Below are 24910 nucleotides of genomic sequence, written 5' to 3'. Positions count from 1 at the left end.
TCGGATCTTCACTTTCTTTTAAGCCGACGTCCAGGACAGCTATTTTGGCTACTGGGCGGATCATAATTCCATTCCGCGTCCATACTGTTGCCCTGCGTACTTGTCCATCCTTGGCAATCACTACGTCAGTTATGCGTCCTTTGGGCCACGAGTTTCTGGGAAGTTGATCGTCGACGACAACTACGATGTCTCCAATGGCTAACGGTGGGCGTTTGGTAAACCACTTGCATCGTCTGGTTAGTGTAGGCGTGTATTCCCTTATCCAACGCTTCCAAAATTTATCGGCGAAAAGCTGCGTTTGGTGCCATCGTAGCCTCAGGTCAGTGTTGTCTTCTAACATTGGCTTGTAACCGCTCGGTGATCCCAGGAGTAGATGGTTTGGGGTTAAAGCCTCTTCGTCTTCGGAATCTAGAGAAACAAAGGTTAATGGTCTGGAATTTAAGATAGTTTCAGCTTCCATTAAGGCAGTTCGTAAAGTCTCGTCGTTAAAGTTATTTGTTGGGCAGATCGATTTTAGGACTGATTTAACAGATCGAACAAGCCTTTCCCACGCTCCTCCCATATGAGGCGCTGCCGGAGGGTTGAATTTCCATATAATTGCGTCATAGAGTATGGTTATATTGTCGAAGTTAATCCTTTTTAGTTCCTCCTTCACTACCTTTTCTGTGGCTTTAAAATTAGTGCCGTTATCTGAGTAGATTTCTTTCGGTACTCCTCGAAGTGCCATGAAGTTTTTTAAACACATTATGCAGGAACTAACGTCGAGTTTGTGGGCTACTTCTAAGTGCACGGCTCTCAAAGTTAAGCACGTGAACAGAACTCCCCAACGCTTTTCCTTGTGCCTTCCAACGTTGACAAGGATCGGGCCGAAGTAGTCCATTCCGGTATACGTAAAGGGTCTCTCAAAGGAAGCGAGTCTGGCAGCTGGTAGAGGGGCCATTTGTGGGTGTTTAGGTAAGGCGGTTATGATTTTGCATTTTTGGCAACTCATTCGGACTTCCTTAAAAAGAACTCGCAGACGTGGAATGTAGAAGTCGGTACGTATCAAATTTATTGTTGTCTCATGGAGCATGTGATGAGATCTTTCGTGATAATCCTTGGCGATTAAGAAGGTAACCCGTGATTTTTTGGGCAGTACGATGGCGTCACCTGCTGGGTTCAATTTGTTCATTCTGCCTTGCACACGTATGACACCTGATGCATCCAAATAGACGTTTAGGGCGATAAGCGGGCTGGCTTTATTGATGCATGATCTGGATTTTAAAGAGGTGATATCGGCAGCATACAATTCAAACTGCGCCTGTTTATATAGCCATGTCTTGGCTGAGCGAACGATGTCAGGGTTTAGACGTTTAGGCAAAGGTTTGCCACAGCATTTGGCACGTAGCTTCTCGATATATAGGAGGAAATTAGCCACAGCCCTGTATAAGCGTTTCCAGTCCGAAAAATAGTAAACTGCAAATTCGAAATTCTTTAGATTGGTTGTTATGAGTACATGCTTACGTAATTCAATCTTGCTTGTTTCTTCATTGAAGGACACGTCCGGTTCTGGCCATTCACCCTCCGGCTGGATAAGAAAGTGGGGCCCTTTAATCCATCGAGAAGCCTCTGGAGCCTTCATGATTTTTGTGGCTAAATCTGCTATGTTTTCTTTTGTTGGAACCCAGCGCCACTGATTAATGGTAGTATTATCAATGATCTCGCCAACTCGGTGCATGACGAAGGGTTGGAAATTGCGTGGGTCGATTTTTAGCCACTTAAGAACAGTCTTAGAATCTGACCAGTAAGTGCAGTTATCGATTCGTAAACCTCGCGTGTTTTTGATTTTTTTTGCTAGTCCGACTCCCATAACGGCTGCCAGGAGTTCCATACGTGGAATGGAGACGGGTTTCAGCGGTGCAACCTTGCATTTTGCGGCTACTATGACTGTATCGACATTGTTTTCCTTTTTTATACGAAGATATGAAACTGCGGCATAAGCGTATTCGCTGGCGTCTACGAAGGTATGTAGATCGATTTGCTCTGTTTCTGGTAGCAATCTGGAGTAGTGACGGGGAAATTCCAACTTAGTAGCTTGTAGAAGGACGATTTTCCATGCATCCAAAACTGAAGTAGCTCTTCGGGAAGTTCCTCATCCCAGTCTATGCCTGACCGCCACACATTTTGAAGTAGCATCTTTAGGCCGATTGTGTAGCAAGAGATTAAGCCCAGTGGATCAAAGACGGACATGAGTACCTGCAGGATTTCTCGCTTGGTTGGTGTAGCGTCTCCGTTCAGGACATCTCTTTGAAGTCTTGCGAACCTAAATATATACTTAAAAACGTCGTGTTTTGGATCCCAATACATACCGAGAACCTTTTCAGGTCCACCAAGTTCCTTTGGATTGTGGGTGTTTAATTGGCGCTCTCCAAAATGATGCATAACCGCGGCGGAGTTTGAGATCCAGTTTCTTATTGTGAATCCTGCATTCGCATGAATATCCTTGACTGCTGATGCCAATGATACCGCCTCGGATTCATTATTGTAGGTGTCGATGAGATCGTCCATATAGTGTGCCTTGGTTATGGACTCGTATGCTCGAGGATTTGTGTCTTTGAATGCCTCTGCGTTTTTGTCGCGTACATAATGGGCGATACAAGGTGCGCAGCAAATTCCGAATGTCATCGAACGCATGACGAAGGTCCTTGGGGTTTTTTTGTCGTTATGGAACCATAAGAACCTTTGAACTTGCATATCGCTTTCTTGTATGGTAATTTGATGGAACATCTCTGCAATGTCGGCGCACACGGCGATACGGCCAACTATAAATGCCATAAGAACCTCTGCGAGTGGATTTAGATAATCGGGTCCATTTAAAATAAAATCGTTAAGAGATTTCCCGTGACTTTTCGCAGCTGCGACCCAAACCAATCGTACTTTATTAGGTTTATTAGGATTTAAGGCGATGAAAATTGGGAGATACCATACCCGATGTTCTTCCTTATTTATGTCTGCAGGTTCTAGTTCGATTGCATATCCTTTAGACACAAGATTGTTGATTTGGTCTTGAACTCGCTCGAAAAATTCTGGATCTCTCTTGATTTTTGACCGCAGGCATTCCAGGCGTCTTAAAGCAGTTTAAAGGCTTTCTGGGAGCGTAGCACGGTCATCTCGCCAAAGAAGACCAACCTGGTAGCGGCCATTTACCTTTTTGAATGTGTCTTCAAGAATGCGTATGGCGTTTTTGTCTTCTTCCGATTGAAGCTTTCGTGGACCTATAGGGTCTACATTAAAACTATCCTTGATGGCTTTGTCGAGTTCGCCCCAGTTGCATTCGCAGTGATGTAGAGAAACATGTTTGCTTGAGTTTCCTGTTCCTTGGATGCTCCATCCTAGAGCACATTTTGAGGCGATGGGTTCGTTGCGTCTTCTTTCACGGATTTTTTTGGGAACTGCTAATGCCCAGTTGTTAGTACCGATAAGAATCATAGGCTCTGCGTTATAATATGATTTCAGAGGCAATCCATGTAAATATTTATACCTTTTGCATAGTTTGTCTGCATCAAAGGTCTGCTTTGGTAATGGCAGCTTTTTAGCAGAGTGCACTTTGTTAAGCCACATATTTTTCGAATTTCCAGTCTCTGATAATTGAAGTTGCGCTCTCTCTGAAGTATCCTCCATTCTGGTGGTGCCGCCGGTCCACTGTAGGCATAGCGGTTCATTTGTTGTGGCAATTTTTAGATCCTTCAGGAGTACGCTTTCGATGAGAGTTACTGATGAGCCTTCGTCCAGAAAGGCAAATGTATTAATGGAAGTTCCTTTTCCATACAGAGTGACTGGCAGAATTCGGAAGTATTGTTCTTCCATAATGCCTTCTTCATGATGAGCACTAACTAGCTCTGATTGAGGTGGATCTCTATGAAGTAACGGGTGATGCTTGGATTGGCAGTTGTCGACTCCGCAGTCGCGCCTGGAAAAACATTTACGGCGATGGGCCTTCAAACATCTGTAGCAAGCCCGAGAGTCGTTTATAATTCTTTGTCTTTCTGGAACAGTTAGCAGCTTAAATTTTTCGCATTGGGCGGCGGTGTGTTCAGTAGAATTACACATAATGCACGTTTGGCTCGCTCTGGTTTCTTCCTGGAGATCGACCTCCGTATCGAAAGTTGCTTCGTTCGACGATCCTCGTCGAGTTTGTGAATGGGTGTTTACACTGTTGGTCTTTGCGCTTGATCCGGGTAGTACGGTAGAGGCTGCTTCCGCTAGCTTATATAGCCAGTCGCTGAAAGATTGTATTATGGGAATCGAATCGCAGCGTTGATGCATAGCCCAGCTTAATTTGTGATGAGTAGGTAACTTGTCAACGAGTTCCCGTAGCAGCATTGGATTGTCCATGTGTCTATGTAACTGGCAAGCTCCCATTGTGGCGCAGGCGTTGCGGACTGCCATGGCGAAGTCTATTAGTGTCTCCAGCTTATCTTTGTGCACGTTGATTTTACGGATCCTGTCTATCAGTCGATCGAGGATTTGCTCAGGTCGTCCAAAAAATGTTTTCAGAGTACTGATGACTTCTGGAACCAGTGTTGGTATCAGCAGCTTATCACGGACCAACTCGTACGCTTTTCCCTTCAAGCATTTTTGAAGCCGCAGCATGTTTTCTGCGTTCGAAAAGCCTGCTACAGCGCAACTGTTTTCGTACATACTTATGAACATGGGCCATTCCTCTGGATTACCGCTAAATGGGGGAAGATCCGCTGGCAAGACTTCTCTTGTGGCTAATTGTGCAGTAGTTGGTCCAATCTCTGGGAAGGGGATTGTGTTTACTCCCTGTTGCTGGGCAAGAAAGGTATACTTTTGATGAATGTACTTTCTTTCAGCTTCACGCGTCTCTTCAAGCATTGCCAGCATTAGATTACTGTTGCTCGGGGCGCTTGTCGGCTCAGCTAACTTGAAGGCTTGTTGCTTGTTGGGTTGAATTTGTGGTTGATAGGCATCCGGCTGTTCCTGGGCAGACTTAGCGCTATTAATGGATTGAACTTCCTGTGGATGCGGTGGTACTGGATAATCGCTGCAAGTTGAAATTACGTCGTCTTCCTCTTCCTTACAGAATGTGCATTTCCACGGACGCTCTCTTATGTTGGCATCGACTCCAGCGCAGGCAAAGTGAAACCATAGCTTGCATATGTCGCATTGGACCCAGTTTTGGACATCGCTATTTAGCCGACTTTTTTTGCATATGTTACACGCCGTTGTATCTTGCTCCGTAGGCATTTTGGAATGTCAAGATATTTATGTATAATTGTGTATTTGATGTTGACGATTCTATTATGGTGCTGTTTTTGTTAGGACCTGTTCACTTTTTGTGATGTACTACACGAGGTTGCATTCAGATTGCCTTTTTTACATGTATGTATGTGCATGTGTGGGCGTCTGTGCAGATGTCTTCGGGTATTTCACAATTTCTGACGTAATTCAGGCGTCTGTTGGCTTTCGCTTATTTGGCGTTTGTTGAAGTAAAGTTTTTTAAAGAAATGTTGCGGCACAAATGTGTTGGCTCGACCGACCAATAAGTATTGACAAATTCTTTAGTAATTCGACTTTATTATTTATTATTTAACTACAAGTTGGAAAAGAAAAACTTTGTCTTTTTTCTCCGGTCGATAGTATCGCAATGTAACGGTAGATCAGTTGTGTGGCCGTTCACCCATATAAGCCAAAATTATTCAAAGCAAAGACATTGTGGAGACTTTACACGGTGCATCCAAAGCAACGTGAGTGCTTCTATCTACGTTTGTTATTGGTAAATGTTCCCGGACCAACGTCTTTTGAATTTTTACGAGCAGTTAATGGTCGAGTATACAATACGTACCAGGATGGATGTCGTGAACTGCGATTGCTAGAAGACGATAACCACTGGGACTTAACGCTTGCTGATGCTGCGTTGACATCGACACCGAATAACATTCGTCAGTTGTTTGCAATTATTTTGACGACATGTTATTCCACGCAAGCACAAACTTTGTGGGAAAAATATAAAAATTGTATGACAGAAGACATCTTGCATCGAATTAGATAAACAAATCAATGCAAAAATATAGATTATACACCAAAGATGTACAATGAAGCATTGGTCTTGATCGAGGATTTATGTGTTCTTATTTCAAATTTTCCACTTAATCATTATGGTATGCCATAACCTAATCGACCAGCCACCGAATTAGTCAATACCGATTTACAACGAGAAAATCAATAAGACCATGGAAGTTTAGCAACAATTATAATGAACAGTGAACCATTACTGACAGCAGAACAAAAATTTATTTATGATAGACTATCATTGATAGGATTATGCTGGCTGTTGCTGCTGAACAAGGCTTTTTTTTTTTCTTGGATACACCCGGTGGATACACCCACGATTTTTAATATCGTGGATTCTTTCCAAAATACGGTCACAACAAAAAATCGCATTAGCAGTAGCATCGTAAGGCATTGCGGCTACTTAACTGGATGGTGGGCGAACAGCACATTCAACATTCAAGCTGCCATTGGGCGTTCATAATAAACCAGATGCAATGTGCAACATCAAAAAGAATAGTGGAATAGCTGCAGTGTTGCGGAAGAGTTCTATAATAATTTGGGATGAGTGCACAATGGCACACAAATATTCACTTGAAGCATTAAACAGAACTATGCAAAATTTAAACAGCAATAATAAACTTTTCGGTGGTTCTATCTTACTTTTGTCTGGTGACTTCCAACAGACCTTACCGGTTATACCTCGCTCTACTTTTGCGGATGAGATTAATGCATGTTTAAAACAATCTTTCTTATGGCGAAGTATTGAAACACTTCGATTGACCATTAATATGCGAGTACAATTGTAAAATGATCCATCAGCACAACTATTTTCAAAACAACTACTAGATATTGGGAACGGTAAAATAGAACTGCAACCAAATACGCAATGCATTAAGCTACCCGACAATTTTTGCACTGTTGTTCAAAATAAAAAGGAATTGATTCACAGTATTTTCCCGGATATACAGAATAATTATTTGAATCATGAATGGCTTAGTCAACGGGCGATTTTGGCAGCCAAAAACGTTGATGTTGACGAAATTAACTTCCAGATACAAGAGTTGTTACCAAGCGATCTGATGTCATTTAAATCAATCGATACTGTTGTTGATGAAAATGAAAGTGTAAATTTTCCGATTGAATTTTCAAATTCATTAGATATCTCTGGAATGCCACCACATAATCTTCGATTAAAGATTGGTTCGCCTATTATTCTCTTCCGTAATTTGAATCCACCTCAATTATGTAACGGTACGCGTTTGGTCATCAAAAATATCACCGGAAACATTCTTGAAGCAACCATTTTGGCTGGGAAGTTTAAAGGAAAAGTGGTCCTGCTGCCACGTATTCCGATGATACCATCCCATTCTACCATACCCTTCAAAAGGCTACAGTTTCCAATTCGTTTAGCTTTCGCCATGTCTATAAATAAATCTCAAGTTCAAACAATGTCCATTTGTGGTTTAGATTTGAGAAATCCATGTTTTTCTCATGGGAAACTATATGTTGCGTGTTCACGTGTTGGGAAACCGTCGAATCTATTTGTGTTAGGTAAGGACAGGTTAACCAAAAACATTGTGCACCGATTGGTGTTAAATTAAATGTAATATACTGTATTTGTTATAAATTTAAATGAAAATAATAAATTTAAAAAAATTTTTATTTTGTACCTATTGATTTCTGCTTAATATGAAGTGTAAGAACATTTTGATTAATTGTGTTCAACGTACTACCCCTTCGAATCTCAGTATAATTTCATAATTTCATTGTACTAAAGGATTATAGTAGTAGAAAGTCAAATAAGGAGATCACTATATTTTTTTACAAATACCAAATGTGTGAAGAAGTCACAGCAACGCGTGTCCGGGTCAGCTAGTATATATATATATATATACTATTTACATATGTGTGAAGAAGTCACAGCAACGCGTGTCCGGGTCAGCTAGTATATAGTATATATATATATGGTATTTGTAAAAAAATATATGTGTATAGTATATATACTATATATTTTGGATTAATTCTCTATTTACAAATTCTCATTTAATGCTCTCTGAACTATTCATTGGTATTTACGCGATCTTATAATATAATTTCTTTTCTTAATATTCTACAGAGAGCTTTTACTTTTACTTGATCTTGCAAGAATTGAGTCGAACGTTTGTGTCTTCTTTTACGTCGTTGTGAAAAATTATAGTAAACAGCCATTTTTAGTTTTTTCGAAAGTGTGAGATAAACTTATCTCAGTAAACATTTTGGCGACCCGGGTGGACCTGCTTTACTATAATTTATAAATAAAGCAACATGTGACAGTGACACAAAAAATACATTGAAAACAAAAATAAAAAGTTGCTCGCGACCGTAGTGTTTTAAGCATTTAAAAAACAATAAACAAAAATAAACAATTTAAAGTTCGCGTCGCGAAACAACATTTTTATCAACTGGAGTCTTCGTCATCCCCATGTGCTGCACCTCCATCGGCTGTCCTAGGGAAGTAGCCGCAGGATTAAAGGATCCAAAATCAGAACTGCAGATATTTGTGCATGAAATTAAAAGTCGAAAAAAGACAAAATAATATTCGTCTTATGCTGGAATATTGCACCCTCCTTTCAATTCTTGGCGCATACATACTTTAAAAATAGTAGAGCTAAAGTGAATAATAAAGTTAAATATAAATTTTATTAAAATATTGTCAATACATATGAACAATTGCCTGTGGACCAAATAAAGACGCATAATTCCAAAATCACTGTCGCCCCCTACACCTCGTTTTCGATATTGTAAATATTGCCAATACAATAGATAAAGTGCAGCCAAAAAATTATTTTATATATTTGTGCATAAATAATTGGTGCATACAAATAGATGCAGCAGTAAACTTATCGTTTTCGCCTCCCTCCGTTATCCGCTGCTGTATGTATGCACGTACATGCAATTTTGGCGCCTTGTGTTCAACGGAACGGCAAGTGACGCAATACCCTACAATTTGGTTCGGTATATTGTTTTCGGTATCACCTGCGAAAAAATATTTAAATACTCAGTGCCTCGACTATATTTTATTCGACTATCAATTAATTAATTAATTAATTATTGTTTTCGTTGGTCGAAAATTAATCATTTATTTTTTATTATAAAAAAAAAAAAATTACAATCCACAGAATTACTTTAAAATAAACATTTTAAATAAAAGTAATTTAGTAAATTAATTAATTAATATTATTTTCGTTGTTTGTACCGAAATTAAAATTTATTTAATTTTATACACATGTTAAAATTTTATTCATTTATTAAATTAATAGTAATAGTAATAGAGAGTAATAAACCCAAAATTAATTCCACGACCCTTCATAATTTAAAAAGAAGATTAAATGTTAAAGTAAAAGGCATTCGCCGGTTAGAGGAACGTTTGGAAGCTGGTTCACTTCCTCTCGAAAAGACCGAGCTAGAATGTAGGCTTCAGGTTTTAGATGAGACAATTTCCAAAGCAAATGAGTTGCAAGACCAGATCGAGCAGTAAGACGAAATTGATGAATTTGGAGCCGAGTTGGAAGAATTAACAATCATAACCAAGACAAGGATTATGTCCTTATGTAATGCCTTCAGTACAGCTGAGGACTTCCGCCCAGCTACTGCAATTTCTGCAGCCCCAACTCGGGCTAGACTTCCCAGTTTAGCATTACCAAAATTCAGTGGAAATTATTCGGAGTTCAAACATTTTATAAGTCTATTCGAGACCTCGGTACACAACGATGTGAACATTCCTGTTATTGAGAAATTTAATCATTTAATTTCTTTCCTCTCTGGTAAAGCCTTAGGAACTATCAAGGCATTCCAAGTCACCGAGAGTAATTACGACAAAGCTATCGCTAGTCTAAAAAGAGCCTATAATAACGAATGTCTCATCTTTGCGAACCAAATAAGTCAATTGTTCAGTCTTCCGAAAATTTCAAAGCCGTCTGCGTTTTCTCGAGCCACCACTTCCACCTCTACACTCGGTTTACTGAGCCTTTTCGCGTCCCCAAAATTAATTGTCACAACTGCCGGCGGGATCTTCGGATATTGTTGGTTTTTCTCCCGTGGTTTTGCTGCTTAGCGCCTTGCTGACCCGTCTGGCTTGCCCCCGAGGTCATAAAATGCTGGCCAAAAACCATATAATACGGGGTGGTACCTAGACTTGAGTGTACCGCGGACCTGAGAGCACAACAAATGCTACTGAGATGCTCATCCCAGTCCTTCTGATCCTCCCGTATGTAAGATCTAATAGCGGCAATAACTGAGCGATTGACTCGTTCTGAAGCGTTCGCTTGAGGAGAGTGCACGGCTGTGAGGGTGTGCGAAATTTTGTTATCACGCAACAATTTCTGGAAAAGCTCTGCTCGAAATTGCGAACCGTTATCCGATATTACATTTTCAGGAACTCCAAAGGTATGGAATAATTCCTGCTGTAGGTACTTAACGACGGTGTCAGCCGTTAGCTTCTTTACCGCTTTTAGAAAGACGAACTTGCTATAATGGTCGAGAACAATGAAGATCCCTACGTTACCGCTTCGGGATCGAGGATAGGGCCCTAAGAAGTCCATATAAAGCTTTTGGAATGCTCGTTGTGATTCGGGCGCAACTCCCATTGGGGGTCGCAAGGTATGGTTTGGTGCTTTGGTCGTTTTGCATAGCTCACAGGCCTGCACGTATTCCTTTATATCTTTTACCAGCCCCGGCCAAAAGTAATAGCGCCTAACCCGCTCCAGAGTTTTATGGATACCTCCATGCGACGCCAACGGGTCATCATGGGCCTTTTCCAAAATCTCCGGGACAAGTTGTGAAGGCACCCAAAGCTTCCAACAGAAACTGTCATGAATTGCGAATTGGGGTCAATTTGGGGTCAATGAACCCTTTCTCTTCTACCCTGCACTTGCTGTTGCGCTCCCCTTGTCTGGCAACAACTCTTTTACTTGTACAGAGCAATGAATAGCAGATTTTAATTAATTAAAATATTAAAATATAATTAAAGTAAAAGTATTAAATAAATGCAGATTATAAGTCTCATACAAAATGTAAAACAAAATTTATATAATTTTAAATAACATCAAACATTCATTAACCCTCTAAGACTACTTTCCAAAATAATTGAAAAAAACTATGCAAATAATTTTTTTTTAAGTAAATGAATGCTTCTAAGCTCAATTATGTGCTTAAAAATATCGTAGAATCTTCGGTTCACCTGTAAGGTGAGAAGAAAGGTAAGCGGGCCTGAAGGCACGCTTGGGGCTTTGAGGGAAAAAAAACATTTTCAAGTAATGAATTTTTTTTTTATTTTTTCTTATGCTATTCTTCAAAACAGTTTTTATTCGCTGTGCAGCATAAATAAAGACTGCATTCCCTGCATATGCATTGCATTTTTGAAGTTTTACAGGGATTGCAACTGTTTCGATCCAACCAATGTGGGAAATGGTTTAGGTATAATATCAATTAGGTGATAAAAAAATACGTGTTGCGGCATCCCTAATTTTTGCTCTGATATGATAGAGTCCCATTAAGCCGTGCATGAGATCTACGTCGCCCATGTGAGCATTATACTCATGCACAATTTGGGGACAATCAATTGAAATGTGTCGTTTAGCCTTTCTGTCAAAGCGAGAAGCCTTTCCAGTTCCTTCACGAGGGTTTGTTTTTTCGAATGTAACTCCAGAGTACATTGGTTCATCATATGAGGACCCAACGTACTCAGCCGAAAAACTCCTTGCAATTTGTTGATGGCAATATCGTTTGATAGTTTGCAATAGGGGATACGGTTTCCTCGCACCGTGCCAAGGCTATGAATACCTATCGCTCTTAGATAAACCATCAATGGCAAAGATGTATAAAAATTATCAAAGTTAGTTATGCGATTCTTAAATCTTTATACGGTTTTTTTTAAGCGCGATACAATGTTGGGTGAAGCACCAAGATTTGGGTGACCAGGTAAGACCACATTATCACCTGCACCGCTGTAGATCTCAAAGCGGTATGCGTATACGAATGAATTGCACAATACAAATAGTTATACCGAACCCGGTTTGCCATTTTCTATAATATTTTTAATTCTTTTAAGTAAAATCCTTCCATAAACAGACACAAACACATAAATTGCAATGAATTGTGAGGTTATCAGTTGGCAACAAAAGTTGTCTTGAATCCCCAAACGGGCCTCAAGGCACGTATCGCTCTTTCGCTGTCACAACGCATGCTTTTTATATATTTGTAAATCTTCAACTTAATTTTAAAAGTAAATAAAATTACATCTCAAAAAAAAAATTATGAGCTGGATAGGTTTTATACATTTGCTACTATTCGAACAGCAACACACAACATACCGCCGACCAAATTTTACGCGGGAAAAAACATATGCTTTATGTATTCCTAAGCATAAGTGCCGTTAAGAGCTTCAAAGATCTTTAAAGCTGAGATTTATAATTCAATATGCTGTTTTATCAACCGCCAAAAATTATTTAATCGATTAAAAAGCTGTTAGTTTATTTTTTAGGGCCAAAAACGTAATACGTGCCTTCAGGCATGCTTACGTCTTAGAGGGTTAAAAAACAAAAAAACAAACAAATAAAATTTACCGATATAAAATTTCACAATATCATAAAAATAATGCCAGCAAGCATAGCTCGATTATAGCAATAAGAACCCAAATATGCGCGATTAGGCTTAAGGAATAGGGAATATGAAAAAAAAGAAAAAAAATTTTGTGCAAGGCTGCTTATCGCAAGTCTGCGACAATAAGACAGTTAGTGCAAACCGCGGACAGACGAAGTAAGGGAATTGCACTAATTGCCTCATTAGCATAATCCCCCTCTTCCTGTATTCCTGCGTTTAACACCTCTCTACGTTTGCAGCTAAGCATGTTCGCTATGATGACCATCGTGGTCTGCAGCAATCTTTATAAAAAGATGACCGACTCTGCATACCCTTCGAATGTCGCGAACCTGCTTTTAAATATATTTCATTTATATATATTTTTTCTTTTGATGACCAAAATACCCACATCTGACCTAATCACCCGTGGTCAAGCGTTTCGTCCAAGGACAAAATACGCTTGCATTTCCTAAGCGTTTGATTAAGCAGGTGCGGATATTTATATGGAATTTTTTTTAAATAAGGATTAAGATTATTTTCTCTGCCTTTAGTAAGGTCTAACGTGGACAGAGAACAGAATATTTCCATACTCTGTGTTCCTATGCGTTTTACCATTACTGTAGGCAAGATACTCATGTTTGATAGCAACCGGTTTCAACCGTGGCTATGTTTGGTTGTATAGCCCACCACCTGGTTCCTGATCCTTACTATTGTTTGAGGATTTCGGGAGCTTGGGTCACAACAAAAATGTGGCCCCACGTTGGGCGCCAAAAATTATGATTCCTAATAACTATAAATGATTATAATTGTAACGACTGCTAACTCCTACAATCATCTATGGACGGATGCGGGTGGTAAAACCTGGGAACCAGCGCACGCTGGAATATCCGGCTTCGGCTCGTCGGCAAGGGGGGTGTTAAATGCCGGTTCCCCAGAGTGCCTCTCCAGGTAGGGATCTAATTTAAACTTGCGTGATCGCGACGAAAAACATACTCTCCGGAAAGAGTTCCGATTTCCTAGGATGGAGAGAGATGGGGGATTCCCTTCCTGCGCCTAAACTACGAGTCACCCAGGTGTCATGGGGCGACTCTCGCGTGCTCACCCTACCAATGATCGCTCGCTTTCCGCATCCTGCGAGCGACCCCTTTCCATGGGTACTCCTACTACCTAATCTCGGCTAGCTGCGGCATAATACTGAGGGTTTAAAACATTATAAAATATTTATTACTACGATAGAACATACAAATAAAATTGGATCATGGCAACTGCGTATACAAAAAAACTTAAGCTAACAAAATTTAAATAATTAAATAAGAAATATAAATATCCAGGCGTACATGTAATCTTAGAATTGGCAAAGCAAATAGGACCAGTTAAAATTGATAGAATTTAAAAAAATCATGAATCAACAGCGCAACTCAAAGCAAAAGACTGGGTATTAATTATTGTTTTTTTTTCTTTTAAACCCAAACAAAAAAAATTAAAGGAACCAAAAGCACTTAAGAAAACTTGTGACTCTTAGAGTCCGAATTTGTCGGGACACCAAGGATTAAAAATCAAAACAAAATTGTCACATAAAACAAATTGGCAGGTTTTACTTACTGAAAACTCCTTGATGCATCCCACGACGAAAGCGCTTTCGGGGGGGGGGGGGGGGGGGGGGGTCGCTGAAACAAAGCTTTTATACCATACAAATTATTCCCCACTGGGTCGGCACAAATAAATAAAACCACGAAAACAATAACACAATTTGCAGGGACAATGAATTTCTTTTGACTAGCCTTGTTTCCCGATCAAGCCATTAGGAACGTTACGTTAAAATTTTTCCTTTGCTTCCTTACATTTTTTCCCGGGTTTCTTCCGATTTTTTTTCTCTTCTTTTTTTTTTTCTTGCTTAAATCTTATCCATTTCACTTTGGTTGTGCACTGATTCTCTAATATGGCTCCTTGAAATCACTGGCAGGGACACTACGAACCGGATCCAAAGCTGGAACCCATTCAGCCTGGATCTTTTACAGGGGGACACCTCCGAGGTTTTCCTCCCTCCCGTTCTTGAATATCGCTCTACACTGCGATTAGCGCCTCCTTTGCGCTCCTCCGTTCGCTCGAACCTAGCTTCGGTTCGAAGCGAACTTGCTGCGGTTAGCCTATTTCAGGCCGGGATTTCTTCTCCTGCTTGGGGCTCCTCCGTCCGCCTTTGGTTGAACTTCCTTAGTTGAGCCACCTGGAGTTCTTTAATAGTGGACGCGGAATAGTCCACACAGACTTTTGCTCGGGCCTGCTAAAACTGGGATTCGTGATTCAGTGCTCTTCCCTGACCCTTCCAACACTCACCCCTGGGTTATTTTCTCGAGCCACCACTTCCACTTCTACACTCGGTTTACTGACGCCGGTGGACAATTGGAAGCCTTTTCGCGTCCCCAAAATTAATTGTCACAACTGCCGGCGGGATCTTCGGATATTGTTGGTTTTTCTCCCGTGGTTTTGCTGCTTAGCGCCTTGCTGACCCGTCTGGCTTGTTGCAGATCTTGCTTGGGAGTGATCCTACCCACACCCATAAGCAGACCGACGCCGGATTTTCGGCGGGCTGGCTCCTGGGGTCCACAAATGGCGAACTACTGGAATTCGTTTTGTTCCAGGCGCTCCCTCAATACCTACGCTAAACCTCTTCCCATAGATGGCGCCACCCTCCGCCAACTGAGGCTCATAGGCGTCGCCCTACGTCATGGCAGATGCTACAAACGCTCAAGACCATTTTGTGGCCCAGTCCAGTCCGTTCGCTCGCCTTGCTGTAATGCAAAGGTTTGAGTTTGTCAAGTTCCTCTCTCTGTCTAAATTGTCTGCGAAAAGGTCACACCGTCACGCCATAAACTTCTGCACCGATTTACAGTAAGCATTCACATGCTTTGCATGCGTCGACTCTAGAAAGGGTATTGTTAGCGACGTCGATCGTAAGCGTTCGAACAAAAAGTGGCGAGCACATATTGGTCCGAGCATTACTTGACTCAGGGTCACAAATGAACTTCATTACTGAAGATCTTGTTCAACGCTTACAGATCCGTAGGGAGAAGTCGTGCATCAACTTGCTTGGAATTGGTCAATCTAATTCACAAGTAAAGAAAAAGATCCACACCGTGGTGATGTCGAGAATCAATGGTAGCGAGTTTCCGTTCGACTTTTGAATTTTAAAAACCATTTCAGGCTATCACCCTGGCCAGTCAGTGAACGTGAAAGATTGGACCCTACCAAAGAACTTGCCCTTGGCAGTCCAATATTTTAATAAACCTCAGCGGATAGATATGTTAATTGGAGCTGAGGCATTTATCGAACTTCTGTCCGTTGGCCAAATAAAGCAAGGTCCGAACCATCCCATACTGTAAAAAACGCTTCTTGGATGGATAGTGTTGGGCTAAGCAGCCACCAGATAGGCTAATTAGAATATTGGTAATTTGTTTATCTGCAGCGGCATTTAATCTTCTCTTTTGTCTCCTAGATTCGCATGCACTTTGTTGTCATTTTGTAGCGCTTGCGCTTTTGGGAGCTTTGGAAGAGCTTCTGCGCCAAAGCGGTTCTTCTTCTTGTTGTATTTTGGGAGTTGTTATTGACGGGCCGCTATTTGTTTTACTGTGCGGAATTAGTTCAATAAATTGAAAATAAACAATTGAATTTCGTCTTTAATTCTGTCGCTATCAAAACGCTGATCGCTCAACATTGGTGACCCCGACGTGATCGCGCGAAGTTCAATCAGTTTAATTGCCTGAGAAACTGAAAAAACTGCGGTACGAAAAACAAAAAAAACATCTTTTGGTTTTCGATTTGCATAACTAGCGCTGGAGATTTGCGGGATGGAGTCTGGATGTGGATCTGCTGCCGCGAGCCGGGAAAGGATGCTGCGGAGAAGAGCAGAGGTGACCTGCCAGGAGATGGAGGCGCTGCATCATAAGGTGAAGGCTGCAGCGCGGAATGAGGATGGCACCATTATGGCCCTGGAGTCAGTGGAGATGCGTTTTTTTTGCGCGGTTCCCACTGCATACATACAGCCCACCTCCCGTCCAACCGACCGAGGGACGCTGCCGCGTAACGTACGGCTCGAATCGCGGGAATAGATCCGAGATAGATAAGCGAGGATTAGGAGAAAGATATTACGAGGAAGAGTGTTGCACAGATAAGGCGGTTAATATAAGCGATTTAAGATTGTTAATAGGGCAAAGTGACAAGATGTGGTAGAGACCATTGTAGTCCGAACATAATACCCTGAACGGATCGTGTTGGGCATATGTCGAACTACAATGGCTGAGGAGTAGAGGACGAAAGTTTCTGGTCCTTCTATTAGGAATGTTAAAATTTAAACGTGTTAGTAAATGCTGGCTGTTTATATTTCCATAAATAAGATTATATAGAAACATGACACCCAGCATCGTTCTACGATTTGTTAATGATGGTAAGTTGATTAGTAAAAGTCTACTATGATAAGAGGGGAGGTAAAGATTTGCATTCCAATTAAGTCCCCTAAGAGCAAAAGTAAGGAAGTTTTTTTGTACAGATTCAATGTGATCTTGGTGTACTCCATATTGAGGACTCCAGACACACGATCCATACTCTAGAATCGGACGGACCAGTGATGTATATAACGTTTTAGTTATGTACGGGTCATTAAATTCTTTTGACCATCTTTTAATAAAACCAAGCACACCCATAGCTTTATTAACCATGGTAGATACATGGTCGGTAAATTTAAGTTTCAAATCTAATAGGACACCTAGATCGTTAACCTGAGCTAATCGTTCTAAGGCGTTCCCATAGAGAAAGTACATAGCCTGGTGAGGACTAGATCGGTAAAAAGACATGAGTTTACATTTCGATCCATTAAGCTTTAGGTTATTTGCTAAACACCAATTTTGAAGTTTATCCAAATCGGATTGAAGTCTAGACTGGGCGCTAGTGAATTTATACTGAAGGCATAGCTTAACGTCATCAGCGTACATAAGTACAAGTGAATTAGTTAAGGCAAGGGGCAAGTCGTTAATAAACAGAGTAAAAAGTAGGGGTCCAAGATGGCTTCCTTGGGGCACCCCCGATGTGGCGCGGGCTAGACGCGAGGTAACATCTTTAAAGAAAACACGTTGGGTTCTCCCTGATAAGTAGCTTGAAATCCACATAAGAAGATCAGTTGGCAATCCCAAAAGACTGAGTTTACTTATAAGAAGCGAATGGTTAACAGAGTCAAATGCTTTACTGAAGTCAGTGTATATGACGTCTGTTTGTAAGCCATTCCGGAAGCCATCCGTGATAAAAGATGTTAGCTCCAATAAGTTGGTAGTGGTGGAGCGGCGCTTCATGAAGCCATGCTGACACGGAGTTATTATTGAACTACATAGGTGTTGCAAATGCGGAGTGATAAGTTTTTCAAAAAGCTTTGGAATTGCTGACAATTTAGAGATGCCTCTATAATTAGCAGCGTCGGATTTTTTCCCTTTTTTATGTAGCGGAATAATGAAGGATTCCTTCCACATAAGGGGAAAGATCGAAGTTTCCAGCGATAGATTAAAGAGTTTAACAAGCGGTTTGCACAGTGCCTCGGCGCAGTACTTCAGAACACAGCCTGGTACTCCATCAGGGCCTGGCGAATACACGGGCTTAACCTTAAGAAGATCCGATAACACACCACTTTGATCGAAAGATGGGCAAAATATAAGGTTGGCTGATTGGATATTATAAGTGTAAGGCTGAGCTAAACTGTTGCTAGGTGAATAGGTAGTTTGAAAAAACTGTGCAAAGAGATCGGCCATTTCCTGATCGGTGTTCGCATAAGAGTTCTCAAACTTAAGCAGTGGGGGAAAAGATACATGTTTACGCTTAGTGTTTACAAAGTTATAAAACTGCTTCGGATCCTGAGTAAACTGAATCCTGCAGCGGCGAATATAACTCCTATAACATTCTGCGCTATGCACGGTGAAATTGGACCGAGCTACTAAGTATCTTGAATAACTAACTGTACAGCCAGATAATCTATGTTTGTTTAAAAGTCTACTCATACTATTCTTTAAATTTATAAGGTGCCTTGTATACCAAGGCGGATTCGTTGAAGCGGACGGATATTTTCACGGCACGCAAGCGTCGAAAAATATGTTCAAAGTGTAATAAAATTTTTGTAATGCGATGTTTATATCCTCGCATGCCAGTAAATCAGACCAATCAAATTCCAAAATTAACTTATTTAATTTCATAAAGTCAGCCTTACGAAAGAAACGAACTTTCTGAGATTTAACTGTAGACTTAAGGTCAAAAAAGTAATTATTTTCGATTGAAACCTCAAGAGTGGGATGATATGGATCCTCAGGGTTAGAAAGGGGCAAAGTTCTGGAAAGAGTAATTCCATCAGGATCAGAAACGAAACATAAGTCCAACAGCCGACCTAAAGAATTTCTAACGTGGTTAATTTGCCCGAGTGACATGTCGAACATGCCCTCAGGGAAGTCATGGTGGGAGTTAAGCTGTAAAGACGGTGAATTATCAACATTTGACCACATAAGTTCTGGGATATTAAAGTCACCCAGAGCTATCAGCTGGTCACCATCAGACAGACGATCGAAAACCAAACGAATAGCGGACAAATGTTGCCAGTATGTTGGCGGTTCGGACGAAGGTGGTATGTACGAACAGGTAACATACAAAGATTGATCGGACAAAGTGATTTTGATGCAAAGAAATTCAATGTCACCAAACTCTTGTGATTTTACCTCTTCAGAAGCGAATTTGGAGTCTACAGAAATTAGCACTCCTCCTCCCCTTCGCAAAGATCTATCACATCTAAAAGTGGTGTACCTACTAGGAAAAACTTCGGAGCTTAAGATCTCCGGCTTTAACCAAGTTTCTGTAAATACAATAATGTGGGATGCAAAAAAAGAACTATCAGAATACAGTTTGGGAAGTTTACTACGTAACACTCTTGTATTCTGATAGGTAAGTGTTAATGAAGACATTAGTTTTTTGAGATTGAGGAAGATGAGGTGGAAGGTTGATCAGTGGCCTTAACATGTGGGAGTTTTACACCCACAGGTTTGGTTATCTTTTTTTTTTTTTATTGGCTTTGATGTAAGCCGAGATATCAATCTCCGAAGTATCAGGGGCAAGCCGGGAAACAAAAATGTGTTTTGATGGTGGGATCACCTGCAAGGGTTTTGGTGCCGCCGTAACTAATACTGCGGCATCAGTGCGTACCGGGGGTCCGGACGGTTTATTACCCTGTTTGGTGACTGTTACAGGAGTTTGAATTATTGGGTCTGGGATCACTTGAAGCGATGCCACAGAGGACATATCGGACAATTGCTCATTGAGTCCGAGACATTCGGAAGCCGAATTTTTCTCAGGTCCGGCCCTTGGGGTGGCCAGAGATATAAGCGGCTGCATAGTTGTCGGCTGAGCAGGCTGAAGATTATTCGACCCGAGCACATCACTAAAAGCGGATTTCTTACGCTTTGGAGACTCATTTAGTAGTTGAAGACCACTAAACTGTGTATCAAGCGCACAGAGTTGGTCATTGATTTTTCGAAAACCACTAATCAACTCCTTGAAACCGCTTTTAGTTGCCTCATGAACGACCTCATTTCGTCCTAAACAGCACGACAACCGTCACAGCAAAAGTGGAGTCCAGACCTACGCGAGATTGCATCCGACACTGAGGCCGTGAACCAGGCACACTTAGCGTGTAAAACGTTTTCACAGAGCCAGCAATGAATGGTAGGCTGGGAAGACGAGGTTGTTTTATTGCAAGACTTTAATGCACAGACCAATTTAAAATCCATAATTATTAAAAATTTAAATAATTAATTTATTAAAAATTATTTAAAATTAAATAATTAATTTATTAAAAATTATTAAAAAATTACATAATTAATTTATTAGAATTATTAAAAAAATTAATAATTAATTTAAAAATATTATTTTATTTTGTTAATGAGGAACCTTGAACCACTGTACCAAGGAAACGAGAAGGGGAGATTAAAGAGAGCAGTTAGTGCAAGTTAGTAAGATTTAAAGAAATAGAGATAAGAATCTCTATTGAGCGAGAGTAGAAGCAAAAGAATAGCAACAACACCGTAGAAGATGAAGAAGCAGAGCAGGGCTATGCTTGGAAAGTAAGTTAAATAAATTATTATTTTACCTCCAAATATATCACTGCACACGCGAAGCGATACGGATCTAAAAAATTTGTTTTTTGTATCAGTAAAGAAATAAACACCGATTGTTTATAGAAAGCTTATTGCAAATTTTACAAAAACGTAGTGCGCACAAAAAAAACACGTCCGTCCGCTTTAAGATAAAGAGAGGAATTTTGCGTGAGCGGTTCACCGCGCTTCAAGAAGAGTTGGAGGAGCTTAACTTCAGCGAGATCGGGAGTGAGCTTTATTGGAGATTCTCGCAGCTGGCGACTGATGTGCAGGTGGACATTCAGGTGGAGGTTGCCAAGCACTCCATGAGAATCGCTGCCCACTCCACACTTCTCGACGGTGCCGGTGTCTCACCCATGCCATACAAGCCAGCCCCATCCTTACCACCGTTGCCGATGCCAACATTTAGCGGCGACTATGTCGACTGGCCGGATTTCTTTGACCTTTTTAAGACGACGATTGACAGCCATCCTCACCTAACAAAAATGGAAAAGCTCCGGTGGCTCATTTCATGCCTGCGCGAGTCAGCCTTGGAGACGGTGAGAGCACTGGAAATTACTGACGCGAACTACGATGTGGCTCTTGACCTATTGCGCAATCGGTTTAGTAATCGGCGATTAATTTTCCAGTCTCACATCAACGAGATCCTGCTGCTTCGTGTGGTCGAGCCAGGTTCTGTTGCTACGTTGCGGGAGCTGTCGGATCGGTTCAATGGGCATATGCAGGCTCTCATGAGTTACGGGTCAGCTGCCGAGATCCAAGGATGCTTGCTCATCCAGATTGTCCTACAGAAGTTGGATCCTGTCACAAAAGCCAAGTGGGAAGACACTTTGGCCGGAAACAACGACAGCCTTCCGTCTTGGCACGATTCTTGGAGCAAAGGTGCCGGACCCTTGAATGCGTCGACTTTTCTTTGGCTGCGTATCCACCAGCTAACCAAGTGGGCCGAGGGAGATCTTCGAATAACCGATCGTCGTGCATGGTTATTAACGCCCGTCCAGCTCTATGCGCCCTGTGTGGCGGTTTGGCGCACGCGCTTCCTACATGTCCAAGCTTCATTGCCTTGCCACTTAGTCAATGGTACGACGAAGTGCGACGGCTGACCCGCCCCAACTCCCCAACAACCGGTCTCTAGCCTGAATTTCCAGGAAGAAATATTAGAATCGATAGATTTTGTCGCCATAACAGGAGTTGTGTGTGGAACATTATCAAAAGACTACTAGAATACTGCCTTCAGGTCGATTCGAAGTCAGACTTCCATTTAAGTCGGATCCAAGCGTTTTGGGAAACTCATTCGAGATAGCCAAACGCCGTTTTTTGTCGCTCGAGAGAAGATGTATGTGGAATTCATGGAAGAATACGAATTCCTAGGGCATATGTCCCCTGTAAACAATGAGGTTCTTGTTACTCCACACTAAGTAATACCCCACCAGTTCGTCTTACGGCCTCAAAGTACAACGACCAAACTACGAGTCGTTTTTGATGCGTCCTTTAAGACATCCATACAAAAATGTTGGAATGATTTGTTGATGGTGGGTCCAACAATTCAGGAAGAGCTGTACTCAACTCTTCTTCGGTTTCGTCTAAACAAATTCGCTTTGATAGCCGACATCAAAAAGATGAATCGCCAAGTAATGGTGAATGAAGCAGATACCACTTGATAGTGTGGAGAAAAGATCCATCGGAGTCCTTGAAATTGTGCGAGCTCAACACCGTTACATATTGCACTGCACCAGCCCTGCATTCCTGGCCATAAGGTGTTTGAAGAAGTTGAGTGAATCCGCGAAAAATACATTCCCTCGAGCTGCTAAAGTTATTGGTTCTGACTTTTACGTCGACGACATGTTAACGGGTGCTGGTTGCGTGGAAGAGCTAAAGACAATTAAGTTTGAAGTAGCTCAGGTTCTTCAAAACGCTGGGTTTGAATTGAGTAAGTGGTTTTCAAACTCGCCTGAAGTTGCTGCATCCGAGACCACCGTTTAGCCAATAACACTTTCGGACTCAGAGCTGACTAAGGCATTAGGAATCGCTTGGGTTCCCAAAGATGACATGTTTAAATTTGAAATTGATACTTCAGTCATGGGTCAAAGGGCGACTAAGCGGAACATTCTTTCGGTGACATCAAAGCTATTCGACCCCCTTGGCTTATTAAGCACAATCCTTATTAAAGGAAAGATCCTGTTGCAGGAGCTTTGGCTTAATAAACTAAATTGGGATGAGTCGATTCCACTGCATTTGGAATCAGCGTGGAACAAAATTCAGCTCACCTTGTCACAGTTAGAAGATATCTCAATGCAGAGATTTGTGAGAGTGAGCCGAAGTTACCAATTAAAATTCATGCCTTTTCTGACGCATCGATGAGAGCCTATGGAGCCTGCGTCTATATTCGTTGCGAATCTGCAGAAGGTTTTAAAGTCTCGTTGTTGACTGCAAAGTCCAAAGTACCAAAGTAACAATTTTATATACATGTTAAAATTTTATTCATTTATTAAATTAATAGTAATAGTAATAGAGAGTAATAAACCCAAAATTAATTCCACGACCCTTCATAATTTAAAAAGAAGATTAAATGTTAAAGTAAAAGGCATTCGCCGGTTAGAGGAACGTTTGGAAGCTGGTTCACTTCCTCTCGAAAAGACCGAGCTAGAATGTAGGCTTCAGGTTTTAGATGAGACAATTTCCAAAGCAAATGAGTTGCAAGACCAGATCAAGCAGTAAGACGAAATTGATGAATTTGGAGCCGAGGTGGAAGAATTAACAATCATAACCAAGACAAGGATTATGTCCTTATGTAATGCCTTCAGTACAGCTGTACAATTTCTGCAGCCCCAACTCGGGCTAGACTTCCCAGTTTAGCATTACCAAAATTCAGTGGAAATTATTCGGAGTTCAAACATTTTATAAGTCTTTTCGAGACCTCGGTACACAACGATGTGAACATTCCTGTTATTGAGAAATTTAATCATTTAATTTCTTTCCTCTCTGGTAAAGCCTTAGGAACTATCAAGGCATTCCAAGTCACCGAGAGTAATTACGACAAAGCTATCGCTAGTCTAAAAAGAGCCTATGATAACGAATGTCTCATCTTTGCGAACCAAATAAGTCAATTGTTCAGTCTTCCGAAAATATCAAAGCCGTCTGCGTCGTCGTTGAGGGATCTCATCGACACTGTGTCATCGATTTATGGATCATTACTAGCAGTACCCTGCCACGTTTCGCTGTGGCATATTGTTGTTGCACGCATAAAAAATAAGTCAAACAAAAAAGAATAATTTTCAAATTAATTAAATTCTGTAATACTTGTGGGTATACAATATTCTTTGTTTCTCCTCCTTAATCATTCATTATTATTTCTGTATTTTAGTACATAGGTTGCTCTTCACTTAAGCACCTTGTGATACACGACATTTTTTGTTTTATTATCAGGCGCAAAAACAAACAACGCAGATGGTCTTCCGACCCGTGAACATGCCACGTATAATTAACCATGGGAAAAACATGAATGTTCTAGATTTAAACCACAAACTTTTAAGGATTGGCCTTGTGATTTGTTGATTGTCATGGCAAATGCAAGACGTATCGGAAATTGAAGTCTTTTAAATTCAAACGGCATATCGGTTGGGATCATCGGGATCCTCGGAATGAGAACTTCCTCACCTTTGAATTTTCCTATCATTATCGTAGCGTAAATTACATACATTGTTCATCAATTTACTAACCACCAAACGCGTACCGTTGCACAGTTTTGGTTGGTTTATGTTTCGAAGCATGATTACTACGGAGCCAACCTTTAGGCGTAAATTGTGCGGTGGTAAGCCAGGCACGTCCAAAGAGTTTAAAAATTCAATTGGATAGTTGGTGGCTTCATCTTCATTTGTGACGCAGTCAATAGATTTGAATGAATGCATTGTTCCAATGATCTTATTTTGAATTATGTAGTTCAGGTCATCTACATCTTTATTCTTAGCCGCTAAAATTGCTCGCTCACTCAACCATTCATTATTTTTGTAGTTAGAAATAATATTTGGAAATACATTGTTGATAAGTTCGTCTTTTGATGAGAC

The 24910-nt window shown here is 40.9% G+C and overlaps 1 protein-coding gene across 1 annotated transcript; it reads right to left on the bottom strand.

Moving 5' to 3' along the window:
• Positions 1-2167: 2167 nt before the first annotated feature.
• On the bottom strand, positions 2168-2816 carry LOC116655469. Its single transcript, XM_032453444.1, has 2 exons — positions 2349-2816; positions 2168-2302 (listed from the first exon to the last, which is right to left on the bottom strand). Exons 1-2 carry the CDS (start codon positions 2812-2814, stop codon positions 2274-2276), a joined length of 495 nt encoding a protein of 164 aa, XP_032309335.1. The 5' UTR covers positions 2815-2816; the 3' UTR covers positions 2168-2273.
• Positions 2817-24910: the final 22094 nt, after the last annotated feature.

The sequence above is a fragment of the Drosophila ananassae genome (assembly GCF_017639315.1).
Source record: "Drosophila ananassae strain 14024-0371.13 chromosome XL unlocalized genomic scaffold, ASM1763931v2 tig00000124, whole genome shotgun sequence".
NCBI lineage: Eukaryota > Metazoa > Arthropoda > Insecta > Diptera > Drosophilidae > Drosophila > Drosophila ananassae.
Note: the sequence above shows the minus strand (reverse complement) of the source record. Positions and strands in the feature narration are given on the sequence as shown.